Source organism: Centruroides sculpturatus, unplaced genomic scaffold (genome assembly GCF_000671375.1).
Source record: "Centruroides sculpturatus isolate CEXI.00-Female unplaced genomic scaffold, Cexi_2.0 scaffold1994, whole genome shotgun sequence".
Taxonomy (NCBI): Eukaryota; Metazoa; Arthropoda; class Arachnida; order Scorpiones; family Buthidae; genus Centruroides; species Centruroides sculpturatus.
Window position 1 is genome coordinate 76,641 of NW_019386267.1, and position 14,503 is coordinate 91,143.

The 14,503-nt window shown below is 30.7% G+C and overlaps 1 protein-coding gene and 1 long non-coding RNA gene across 2 annotated transcripts in view; both read left to right on the plus strand.

The window, feature by feature from the left end:
- LOC111614334 (matrilin-2-like) overlaps positions 1-9,183 on the plus strand; it is a 32,966-nt gene extending 23,783 nt beyond the window's left edge. Inside the window, exons 8-9 of the mRNA XM_023355698.1 lie at positions 7,440-7,492; positions 9,075-9,183. Of these exons, the coding sequence (XP_023211466.1) occupies positions 7,440-7,492; positions 9,075-9,183 (162 nt within the window). The remainder of the gene's footprint in view (positions 1-7,439; positions 7,493-9,074) is intronic.
- A 3,806-nt stretch (positions 9,184-12,989) lies between these two features.
- On the plus strand, positions 12,990-13,353 carry LOC111614333. Its single transcript, XR_002754911.1, has 2 exons — positions 12,990-13,155; positions 13,238-13,353. It is a non-coding gene; the product is annotated as an uncharacterized LOC111614333 (long non-coding RNA).
- Positions 13,354-14,503: the final 1,150 nt, after the last annotated feature.

Here is a 14,503-nt window from a genome sequence, read left to right on the forward strand (position 1 = left end):
ATAGTCCAAAGAATGGATTGAAGTTTTGTTCAGTGATGAAAAACAATTCATCTTAGATAGTCCAGACGGTTGAAAGTATTATTGGCACGATTTAAGAACCGAAAAACAAATATTTTCAAAACGCCAAATGGGTGGGGATCAATAACAGTGTGGGGTGCGTTTGGATTCAATGGAAACGCGGATTTAGCATTTATAACTCAAAGAATAAATTCAGAGAAGTATCAAGGCATGCTTGAAGATTATTTATTGGAAGCTTGAACAAATATTTGGGGACCAAATTGGATCTTTCAACAAGACAATGCCCCTGTGCATGCCTTTAAATCAACAAAAATGTGGTTTAAACGTAAAAATATTCATCTGATGACATGGCCTGCTAGATGCCCTGACCTGTATCCGATGGAAAATCTTTGGAGGATGATGGTTCGTACAGTTTATGCCAATGGAAAGCAGTTTTCCCATTTCATGATTCGAAGGCAGCAATTTTAGATACTTGGGATAAACTTAAGATTGAATTCCTTCAGAATCTAATTGAAACAATGCCTAATCGAGTATTTAATGTAATTTAGTTAAATGGTGGTTACATTGGTCATTAAATTGTAAGAAAACATTGCAATTTGAAACCTGTCCGGATAAATATGTAACAGTTTTTTTGTACAAAATTTTCAAAAATATTATTTTCAGTGACAAAATGTTAATGTTTGATTAAAATTCTTATTTTGTAGTGTGTAAACATGTAAATCCATGTTATTTTTAATAAAATATTTGTCACTTAATGCAGCAAATTTGGGTTTCACTTTAATTTTTTCCTGTCCGTATAAATTTGAAACACTTATTCCGGCGTATAAGACGACCCCCGACTTTTGTAGTTAAAATATAGAGTTTGGGGCATATTCGCCGTATAAGACGACGACACTACTTTGAGAACATTTTCCTGGGTTAAAAAGTCGTCTTATACGCCGGAATATACGGTAAATTCGTTGGCTCGTGTTGGAGTTATGCGATTGACATTTTGCCGTCCAGATTCACTACGAGAAGTCTGAAATTCTGTAGATAAACATTGGTACTTTCGTGATACTTTTTAATTCATTTTCATCAAATAAGTAACGTAAGATGGGATTTGAAATTTTGCTCGCAGATAGCGGGGAATATATTAAATTTGAAAATTTTGTTCGTTTGATTAAACTGTTATTTTATAGCTGTTATAATTCTTACAATAGAGATCAAAACGATTTCTATTGTAAAAAAAAAAAAGAAAAATGGAAATTCGTAGAAGTGTTTTAGGAGAGTAGCTTTATCTTAAGTTTACAAACATAGTACAATTTACTCACTATAAATAGTGAGTGAATTGTACTTTGATATTTCAATAAAATAAGAACTGGACATATATTTAAACACGCGATTATTATTATTTTTTTATTTGCAGTTTAAATTTCCTTAGTATTCGACAACATTCTTAGCTTTCTCTGTAAAATTCAAGACATATCAAACACAAGGACTTTTTAGTAATTAATTATCGTTGATTAGAGAAGTAAAATAATAATACCTGTATATGTAACTTATAGATAATGTTTGTTGAACATATCCTGTGTTTCTTTCATATTTTTAGGTCCAAAAGGAAGTATCACAAAATAACCAATATATCACGAAATTATTACTTGAAATGTCATCAAAGTATTGTTAATGTGAAAAAGATAAATTTTTGAAGTCTGGAGAATTTTTTAGAAAGTTCAATATATGATCAATTATTTATTGTGACATCGTCGCAATGCAGGCTGCAATTTTAAATCACATTTTTAATTTATTTAATTTAAAATATATGCTCTCTATCTCAAATTAGCAGTGTCTTGCTCCTGTATCTCATACTTTTCTATTAGCAATTCAGTCGTCTAACTCCTTTGAGAAAAAAAATTTCGAATTGATCTAACATGATTTCCGGTTTGCATCAGAAGTTATTATATAGTTAATCGGGCTTTCTGTTCCTTATCTTTCCATATCTGGTCTCGGCTTTCGTCTAACCAATTCTGTTTTTGAGATTAAGGAAGGACAGATATACAGACAAACGATAGTGGGCACTTATGTCTGCAGTTTTTTTTTCAAATTGAAGCCAAATATATATTCTAAAGGACCCTCTCACAAATTCTCAAATAATATTACGAAATAATTACCTGTACGCAACATAAGAAATATGCTCCTAAAAACTAAGATATAAATATATTCATAAGAACAAAAAGCCATGCAGTTATCTTGAGATTATGATCCTTTTAATACTATAGTTAACGTGTTCATTTACGAAATATATACTCGATAATTAGAAAATAATTAATATTATCACGAATTTACCAATGTTTACACCAGCTCGTTAGAGATGTGACCTCCACATATTTGTCCTTTTAAAGGTTTTATTTAAAAATATTACGCATTCATAAGTAATTGCTCAATTTAAAATTTTTAACATATCATTGCTCATGATGTCAAGTGACATAACGAGGTTCAGTCTATCGCGTGAGTGTCACGTGAAAATAGAATTTTCATGTGATCTCAGATAATCATCGTCTGACTTCATGTCTTGCGTTTAATTTTTGATCTACTAATTAATACACGCAAAATGATTTATAAAACAGACAATAACGAGTTGCATAACTTTCCCGAAAACAAATTTAAAATTGTATGTGGCGCCATCTGTTATGAGATTTTATTAACAAAACTTTTTATATTATGAATTATTGTAAAATACTAAAAAGTTTAATTTTGCGGTAGAGATGAGTTTTATAAAAAGTAAATTTTAATAATGAGTAAATTCGCCATTAACTTCGATTTCACTCCAAATATGATTTTTGACCTCCCCTCTATCTCCATCTTCTCGACTTTTTTACTACCAAGATTTAATAGCATCAATGCACAAATACATACACACAAACACATACATACATATCAAAGGAATTTTAAACTTTTTTTTTTATTTTTTGGGGTTTACAGGTGTCAGGTAAAGGTGCAAAAATAACTGAGAGGTTTAAATCGGGAACTATTTTAATACTTTCTCGTGTTTTATACACAAGACGAGAATGTAAAACCAAAAACTTTCTCAAAACAAAACGATGAAATTTTTGCTTGGCAAAATAGAAGCAATAAGTAGAAGCTTCTCTCGAGTGCGTTTTTATAGTTGTTACATTTTATTGGTCATATAACCACTTACTGCAAGCTATTACATTAATGTTACGTGAATATAGAATTATCATCAAATCTATACTGTTAAAAAGTTATTGATGACTAAGAAATAGTTGAAATCCAATAAAAAAAAATTGTAGAAGCAAGTTGAAAAATAAAGCTCAGCGTAATCAACTAAATAAAAGAAGAGTTTGAAAATTGTGGCATAAAATACTAGAACCAGATTTGATAGTAAAAATCAATGTGTAAATGAAGTGCACATTACACAGACTACGACGGGAAGTTTTGATTAAACAATGTGAAGATGCTAGTTTTCTTGATTTATTAATCAAGAAAAGAAGCATCGTCACAATAAAAGGTTTCGAGATTTATTTTGTGCCTTAAAGTTCCTACACTAATATTGCTCAAAGATTCTCTAACATTCAGCCAAATTATTGTAGGTGCAACAACGTTTGTTTCGTAAAAATTTGCACATTTTTCATAATTTAATTAAGGGCACATTACATCCATCTTAGCCAGAGATCTTAATATTGACTCAATTCTTTATTACCTGAGACTTTCAGGAAAATTGGTTCAAAGTAGCTTTTCTCCGTAGATAAGTCTTTTTTGAAAAAACGCATTGTTTTTTAAAATAATTAAAATTGTATAATTCTGATTTGAAGTTAGCTAATATATAGGAAAGAGTTTTTTAATTTGTTTTTATACTTTAGAAAAAGTATTAATAAAATTTTATATAATGTGTTTGTTCAAATAGCTCTCTAGATCAATAGTTCAATAGATTTCTGATGTTATTTTTCTGCGAAAACTTCGCTGAACTTTGGAGACATCATTAATATAAATAATTTTTATCGCCGTTGAATAAGAAATGTTTCTTTCACAAGAAATGTATAAAATTACAGTGCTGTATTAGACTTACGGTACCTAATTTACATACTGTACAGACGATAGTTCGCCTAAACTTTCCGTAGCGTAGCGCCAGGCGGCAGAAAATATATATATAATTATAATAAAGTTACAATAAATTAAGTTAATATATAATTATATATACAGTACCTAATTTATATATAATTAATATATAATTATATGTACAGTACCTAATTTATATATAATACTGTACAGATGATAGTAATCTCTCCGTAGTGTGGCGCTTGATGGCGCGGAAAGTAGTTCGGCTGCCCGATGACGTTTTACGTAATTATAGGAGTTTTTTACCGTTTTTTACGGATACCGTCACAATTTTTTCGCTGTCTTATAGGAATCGTAATTATACGAACCCGTTTTATAGGGGGTCTACTGTAATTCATATAAACTATGCATTAAACAAAAAATTGTATGATTACTTACCGAATTTGCACTATTCGACGACGCCATTGCTTAAGCTTGTTTTCGTCGTGGAGCGGTGCATCGAATGGCGCTCGCGTGCTTCCTAATAAATTATTTTTCTCCGAAAACTTTGCTGAATTTGGAGACATCATTAATATAAAAATAAGTTTTATGTCCGTTAAATAACAAATGGTTTTTAGTAGATCCGCTGCTCGTTTAAACTCAACGGTTTATGCAATACCCGCTATTGGTCTAGATTCGACCAATCCTGTCGCGACACAAGTCGGCGATGACGTTTCACTGAATTATACGAGTCTCTTTTAGCGTGTTTATACCAATACGGTCGCAATTTTTTCGCGGTCATATAGGAAACCGAACTCTATGAACTCGTTTTATAGAAGGGCTACTGTATATAGTTCGGTAATATGTTCAACACCGATATTATTTAAAATTTTTAATTCTACTATGTTATATCTACTGTATTCAGTTATCACAGAGTAAGCTATTTATTTAGCTATCATTATAGGATATGCATTGTACATCCTTTAGAGTTTAGACCAGTACTAAAATGCATTTCGGCTCTCTTCAGTTAGAATTTTTGGTCTACTGANTATCACAAAATTATTACTTGAAATGTCATCAAAGTATTGTTAATGTGAAAAAGATAAATTTTTTGAAGTCCGGAGAATTTTTTAGAAAGTTCAATATATGATCAATTATTTATTGTGACATCGTCACAATGCAGGGCTGCAATTTTAAATCACATTTTTAATTTATTTAATTTAAAATATATGCTCTCTATCTCAAATTAGCAGTGTCTTGCTCCTGTACCTCATACTTTTCTATTAGCGATTCAGTCGTCTAACGCCTTTGAGAAAAAAATTTCGAATTAATCTAACGTGACTTCCGGTTTGCATCGGAAGTTATTATATAGTTAATCGGGCTTTTTGTTCCTTAGCTGGTCTCGGCTTTCATCTAACCAACTCTGTTTTCGAGATTAACGAAGGACAAATATACAAACAAACGATAAGTGGGCATTTATAGGTCTACAGTTTTTTTTCAAATTGAGGTCAAATATATATTCTAAAGGACCTTCTCACAAATTATCAAATAATATTACGAAATAATTACCTGTACGCAACATAAGAAATATACTCCTTAAAACTAAGATATAAATATATTCATAAGAACAAAAAGCCATGCTGTTATCTTGAGAGTATGATCCTTTTAATACTATTGTTAACATGTCCATTTACGAAATATATAGTCGATAATTAGAGAATAATTAATATTATCACGAATTTGCCAATGTTTACACCAGCTCGTTAGAAATGTGACTTCCACATACTGTATTTGTCCTTTTACAGGTTTTATTTAAAAATATTATGTATTCATAAGTAATTGTTCATTTTAAAATTTTTAACATATCATTGTTCATGATGTCAAGTGAAATGAGGAGGTTCAGTTTATCGCGTGATTATCACGCGAAAATAATTTTTATGTGATCTCAGATAATCATCGCCTGACTTCATGTTTTGCGTTTAATTTTTGATCTATTAATTAATACGCGCCAAATGATTTATAGAACAGACAGCAACGAGTTGCATAACTTTCCCGAAAACAAATTTAAAATTGTATGTGGCGCCATCTGTTATGAGATTTTATTAACAAATCTTTTTATATTATGAATTATTGTAAAATACTAAAAAGTTTAATTTTGCGGTAGAGATGAGTTTTATAAAAAGTAAATTTTAATAATGAGTAAATTCGCCATTAACTTCGATTTCACTCCAAATATGATTTTTGACCTCCCCTCTATCTCCATCTTCTCGACTTTTTTACTACCAAGATTTAATAGCATCAATGCACAAATACATACACACAAACACATACATACATATCAAAGGAATTTTAAACTTTTTTTTTTATTTTTTGGGGTTTACAGGTGTCAGGTAAAGGTGCAAAAATAACTGAGAGGTTTAAATCGGGAACTATTTTAATACTTTCTCGTGTNGGGTATGACTGTATTGTATATTAAGATTCCATCAATAGTAATAGCGTTTGCTGTTAAAATTTGTGATCTTACATAATTAGAAACATACTGCAAATGAATTACAACCATAGAGTAATACAGTACGTCAATTTTTTAAAAATTTTTATTAGATATAATTTTATATACTGTATTTAAATAATTTTTATTAATTTTAGGACAAACACGTTAAAGAGTAACGATACATGAAAGATAAACCCACATGCGAAAAAAAAATACTCAAGGAACAAAATTCTCATAAGTATGAACATTTGTGGCATTTTAATTATGGAATTAATGAGACTGTGAATAAGTATTCACTAACTACTGTATGTATAAAAGTATGAATGTTGTATTATTATGTAATGGATCTACTATACATATAAAAATGAAATAACACGTATAGGAAAGGAAATGTAAAATCAAAATATTAAATGCGTGGTAGCATACAACAGCTAATTGTCTGTTGATATGATATGTTTAACTTTGGTTATGTAGTGCTGTACAATTGTGTTTTAAACAGGTAGATATCATGCTGTTGTATAAGTCTTGTTATACAACCTTTTATTAAATAATTGTAGACCAAAAATTTTAACTGAAGATCGCCGAAAATGTTTTGTCCCAAATGCATTTTAGTATTGATCTAGAGGATACACTATACACATACTATAATTATAGACTAATATGATAAATGCTAAATAGCCCAATGTGTGATAAGCTCTATACATATTATACAGTTATATTAAACATTTTAATTACTAATAAGAGGCAAAAACATACTTGTAATAATAACTAAGTATTTTATTTTAACGCGAGGAAAAAAGTGGCGATAATGACAACTCCAATCCTAGTGTTAGTCAAGCGAATACGTGATCTTTTTCATTAAAATGCATTAATATCATATTTATTTTTTATTTTACAGATGGCTATTTTATACGGAGACAAATTTCAAACAGTTCAAGTCATCAAGTGCAAGTCAGTCTTGTTTCAATTTTATGTATTTATATATATAATAGATTTTAAAATGTATCAACTGATATTTTCTTTAAAAGTAGAAAAATTTTATAGAAAATTTTCGGCGCTTTCATTGGAAAATGAATATCTCGTGTAAACTTTTATTTTGATAGCTACCAAAGCCACTTTTACGGAAAATTCAATACATCTGGTATATAAATGAATATACAGAGTTTTGCAGAAACGTTTGTACAAATGTCACAGGCTCATAGAGACCTGAATGAAAAATTCGAGAACCGGTTTTTCATTAAACTTAATTAGCGATTATTAACCATCAATGTACTGTACAGTGACGTCACTTCCATTTTTGAAGTATAACTATGTAAACCGGCAAGATAATATCGCTTCATCTGTAAAAATCACAATCGTGAGGAAACGCGAATTATTAATTTTCCATTAAACATTTGACAAAATTGTATTCGTGGCACAAGTGTCTGCAATCACTCTAAACCATGTACATACAATTAGTATTCACGAACAATTACAATTATATTAGAAGCGGTATTGTTTTAGCTATATTTCTTGTACTCATACTGCAATCCTCAAATCAATTCTAGCAGTAATTTCTTCATTTTCGGTGTTCTTGCGGTTTAGGATTTTCCTCCATCGAAAATGACTATTAACTACAGGCTAAGGTATTCTTGGCTGGAATATTTATTAAATTAAATTAACTTAAAAGAAATTGATTAAATGATTAGCTTTTTTAATAAAGAAATTGTGATTAGTAAATTTATTTACTGAAATATTACATTGTTATATAGTACTTATAAACAAAAATGATGTCACTAGGTTTTTGATACTTAATTAATTACTCGCAAATTAAACATCAGAGTCAAAAACGCCCTCGCTTTTTATTCGGGTTTTTTCACCATGTGTAAGCAAATGAAATTCGGTCAAACATTTCTGAAGTATCCTGTATATTATTTAATATAGAAAAATGTTAGGACGAATGAAAATTTAAGCAGAAAGGATAAAAGTCGTTCATCAAGTTCCCTGTACTTTTTTTCAACTAGCTACAAACAAATTATCAAATTTATGATTTTAAACAAAGTGTTTTATTGGATGAAAACAAATCATTTCGAACATCAGCAAGGATGTTCGAAATGACTTTTTTTCATCAAATAAAGCGTTCTTTCACGAAAGGATAGTCCGGAATGCACTCAATGAAAAACCAGTCGTTGCATGTTTTGATTTCTGTGAGAACTAATGCTTCAATCATTTCTTCACGCCTGATTCTCTTACGTGTTGATTAGTTTACTTGTTATTTGAAATTTTAATGAAATGTATTTATTACTTCCTCATTTTGCTTTTTATTTCTATTTTTAATCATATTACTTGCAATCTAATTTAATAAAACTTCAATTCAATTAAGTTCAATACTATGCTAATATTTGTAGCCTTTCCTTTTATTCAAACGATATCATTTTTAGACTAATATAACTTATATTAATTCATTTTCCAAGGCTATGGTAGCAAACAATATCAAGGTACCGGCAACTGACAATGATTTTATGAACCCTACTAAAGACTTTTAAACAATCAGAAATCTGTCCGAATTACTACTGACCGTTTGCTTGTCTGTTTATAAGAAATTCGGAGAAAAATTAATGAGGAGTCATGAAAGGATAGTAACTCTCATCGTTCAAGATTAATCAAGTGTAAAGGGAGCAATTCTGGTGTCTTTGAAGAGAGTGGACAATTGCTGAATTCACTTCTAGTAAACTTTTGCCTTCTAATGAGAAGGTAAAAGTCTACTAGAGGTCTACTTCTGTTATTTCAAACATTTTTTTCATAGTTTTATTTAATATTTTGTATTTTTTCGCCAACGATTTAAAACTGAAACCAACTATTATATTGAGGGCATACTTCGCGAGATTCGTTTGTCTTTATCGTCTAGTTGTACTGTACATTCGATCAATTCAAATCTGGCATTCCCCTACTTTCACAATCGTTTTCTAATCTATCCATTATCCTGTAAATTCTCTTCTATTTTAAACCAGCAGTCTGAGTTTTTTTTTTTTTTTTATATCTGGATAAAGCTGGAGTCACACTTATAGATGTGACCGAAGGGTCGGCACATCTTCAATGCCCTGTCAGGATGACACCACCGTGTCTCGGCGGACACGGAAGCCGCGTTAAATAGGTCATGCGAGCGGTCGCGTAACGGAGCGATCAGATTTGGGAAAGAGGGAGAGACAGCGCACCGGAAGTGACTTACTCAGAGACGGGTTAACGTAACAACTGTTTAATGGGTAACGAGAGGCCATACAACATTTCGATTTTATGCTAGCTTTTTGATACATTTTTACGATTTGATAGATATTAGATATATTTGATATTACGGTTTTTCCGATTCCCGAGAGAGAGAGAGAGAGTTTACAGAAGTTTCACGTGCCGATAAATACCTTTTATGATATCTTGATTGAGATTCTTGACTTGAGTTGAGATTAGGATCTTGTGGGTGAGGATTTTGATCGCTGGCTTGGTCTGGATCAAGAAAGTTTTTCTAGGCACAATGGAAAGTAATGGGAAAAATCCGACAGGGTACTGATTGAGCACAGAAATTGTCACTGACACACTGAAAATTTCGCTAACTTTAATCCAAGAGGGAATGGCGACGACTGCGTCACTTTGTTGTTCTGTTCTAATGTTGTAATGTTCAAATCAAGATATTAGGTCGAAAGGTGATGAGAAAGTGTCGTTATTAGGCCTGAGAACTTAACAGATGTTTAGCTCCCAGGTGTAAAAGTTGACATTTATTTTACGAAAGTATAACTACGATGTGATATTATGATATAATGATATAAATATACTGAAAGTCTGGATTCGGATCCTCACATAGAAAAGCAAAGCTCACCTATCGGTAATGGCAATTTTCCATTCAGTGTGAATTCCGTGTTTCGCACGTAAAATCGTGAAAAAAGAAAAACGGAATAAAAAAAAATAACAAACTTTTCGCCATCTAGAGTATCAGTTTACATTACTAGCAGCGATGCACCTATCAGCGGAAGTGTCAAAATGGCAGCTGGGCAGCTCACGCGGTTTTTCGTTTCCAGCCTCAGGCAGCACAGCAGCGACATCAGTGTCATAGTAAACACGTCATTACTCCCATTGGTCAACATCTACATTTTACGTGACCAGAAAAAATTTTGCACTGAGCAGTCGATTTTCCAAAAATTTTACGGGTAAGGGACGTAAAATTTTCTGGTTTTGACTATCAGTTTACGTTTTCAGTGGTGTTTGTTTTTCTGTAAGTGTGACTTCAGCTTAACGCTCTCAACATTATTTGTATTTTTCAATTACTGTGTTTCTGTTTTCCTCCAATCGTTGTGATAATTCTTAAGAAATAACTGATAACTTTCAACTGATATTTGGTATCAGTTGAAAGCAGATGAGTTTCTTGTTCTAATTAGATTCATTCTACTCTAGCGTATGCGTAAAAAAATCCAAAAAAGATAAACGTTTAAGTTATATATATATACAGGTATTTTAAACGATAGTTACGTTCCGAAAAAGTGCCATGTTATACGAATCTGTGCTATAATATTAATGCAGAACAGGGTTACGTTCCAGAAGTTAGCAAAAGTATACTATTCCTTTTTTTTTTCTTTTTTATTTGTTACTATGTGCTGCCAGAGGCTGGAAACAAAAACCGCGTGAGCTGCCCAGCTGCCATTTTGACACTTCCGCTGATAGGTGCATCGCTGCTAGTAATGTCAACTGATACTCTAGATGGCGAAAAGTTTGTTATTTTTTTTATTCCGTTTTTGTTTTTTCACGATTTTACGTGAGAAACATGGAATTCGCATTGTTTATTAAAGCAATTGATAATTTATTTCCAATCAATAATTAATTAATAACGAGCAATTGTTTCTTGAATTTGCTTTATGTCTGGTTGTTATCTGTTAGTTTTATTAATGGCCATCAACATCGGTTGTAAATACTAGACACATTATACACAGAATAGGAAATATAGCCCGATTAGGAAATCATCAACGTTTATTCGTTTATATTAACTGGGGAATGCATTTCGGACATTATTGCCTCTCATAACTCTATACAAATTATACATTGTAAATAATTGTGCATCTTTTTAAACACATGAATATGCATACATAGATAAGAATTTCGCTTACACATTTTGATGATGACTACCTTATCCATTTTTGAAAAGCAACCGTTAACTTTTTAACCATGCAACCACAAAGGTCAACATCATTAGAACCACATTTTTCACTTTTAACCATTTCCACTTCCAAAGTACAGTATGTTTTATAGCCCCACTCCCTTTCATCCTTGTTTTTACACTTACTTAATTGCGTGTCTTCCCTCTAGTGTTTAAAATAGGTTACCAAGAACTGTGTAATTGTAAGTCATTATTATTAGTAATTTTTTCTGTTTCTTTTAACTTTATAATTTCTACATGTTCATAGTCATTTTTAAACTAATTTTTTGTGTTTTAATTATTTTAACGGAACCTTTAACAACTTCGCAATTGTTATTATTGCATTGTTCTGCAACTGCTGAGGATTCGTTATTGTACTTTTTTGCAGCAATGTGTTCTGTTATTCTAATTTTGAATTCCCTACTAGTTTCTCCTACATACATGTATGTATTAGCATAATTTCAATTAAATTTATAGACTATATTTTTCTCTTCTAAATGTCCAAACTATTTTGTTTTTTATTTACTAAGAATACTTTTATTATTTTATTTATTTCTGTTCTTTGATCACCAACGGACGTTGTGTGTTATTATATCTATGTACAATCAGAACACATTCTCTTTTATATATATGAGTACTTTATATATATATTTCATAATCTCTGGAATTGAACATAGTTTTGCATATTTTTTAATTTGTAACTGATTTAGTCTTATTATTTGAGCAAAGGATACCTCTACTAATATTCGGACCAATACGATACGCAAAGATGTGATAAAAATGTTTAAAATGTGATAAAAAGTTCCAAAACTTCTTTGAAAATTAGAGATACCAAATGTAAACCGCCTATCTATACTGTTTCTAAATTGACCGTTAGTAAACTGACTTTTTTTATAGACAATCAAAGCAAGAAATTTTCGGAAGGATTAATTTTCCAATTTAAATTTGTTAACACATGAAAAGTATAATTTCAATTTCAAATGGACGAGAATCGAAAAAAATGTAGTTAGAAATCGTTTAATTGTTGATACCGGAAATAAAATTTAAAATTAATATTATAAATAAATAAAATTCCTTGACAATTCCAATATTCGTTGGCATTAGACCGTAAAACTAATTAATTAATTGCGAACCAAAATGAATGCTAAAATATTTCTATGGCATAGTTCAATATAAACTGAGAAATTCAAAAAGGTATTTAGGAGATGCAAGTAAACTAGTTTGGTATTTTAGACGTATTTTAAAATAATACNTATTACTTATTTCATAATGGAATTTTCAATTTTAGCCGAAATAGTCGAATTTGATAATTGCGACGATCGAATAAGAGAAAGCTTTTGCCCAGGAGTAGCGAATAATTGTACAAGCAAGCATCCAGGCTATGATTGTTTATGTAATAAAGGCTTTAAGGCAATAGAGACATTTTACAAACCCGGTACTAAGTACCAGTATTGTGAAGGTAAAACTTTTATTTATCGGTTTATCTGTTTGCTGTCAAGTTTTTAAAAAATACATAGAACGTAACAGTTAAATTTTTACAGATATTGATGAATGTCTTGATGCAAATATTTGTGGGAGTAATTCGAACTGCATTAATACTGTTGGAAATTTTACATGTTCCTGTATAGATGGATTTGTACGAAACAAGAATAAAAATGAATTCGAATGCGAAGGTATCACGATATTTAATTACTTAATAAATCATTTTGAATTTATATGACATAGTACGAATTGACACGTATTATCATATTTTTCCGTAGAAACTTTTTTCACATTGTTGTTTAATTTTATGGCATTTCTTTCTTTGAATATGAAATGTTTCTTTCATCATATGTATTGCACATTCATCTCCAAAGTCTGCAATAAAAATCGTTATTTCACTAAAATAGAGTAAAACATTCTTACATAATTTAGACTAAATCATATCTAAAATAATCATTTAGCTTGCATTTGAAATGTATTATCATATCATTTTACTGGATTATTTTCCAGGGCTATGGAGTCGGTAGATTTTTATACAAGTCCGACTAGGGGCAGACTTGCTAACAAAATAGGCCCGGAAATTCTGACATCATCACGTGACCTCAGAATATAAACTTCAATAAATATAGTTCTAATAAAGATAGAGCATAGAAATTTTTTTATTCCAAAGCTAAAAGACTCCCGTAAGTAACGACATAGTCAATATATAAACATGTGTTTGATAATTTTTCTTTTTCCGGCTGTTATATATAACAGAGGAAAAGTGTAGCGATCGGTCAAAAAATGACCCCCCCCAAATTTTTACATTTTTGGAGTCAGGACACCTCGAAATGTCGAGATATGCAAAAGATTTAGATTTTTTTCTGTATTTACTGATGACTGTGTGGGGGGCACGATTTTGAATCAGAGTCGGATGATTTAACGCAGGAGTTATTAAGCTTCAAAATGGTTGCACTAAATCGTTTGGTACACATTCTAACACCCGTACTTATAGAAACAAACTCGTGCTTATACTGTAGATGTTTTTGCACTTATCTAGGTTTCAAGGATTCCCGAGTCAAAAAGAGTAAAAATCTAAGAAAATCATTTTTTGACTGTATGACAGCCGGGATCGTCATTTTTTTCCTTTCTTATGGCCCTTTACTGTATAACAGCCAGGAAAGTAATAATGATGACGATTATGATTACTTTTTTAAATACAAAATAAAACGATTTAAAAAAATTAAACAAAATTTGACACATCTTAATATATAAATTCATATTTATTGACTTGTTTGATGATGGCAATGGTATTTAGTAAGCATGTATAAAAATAGTAAATATAT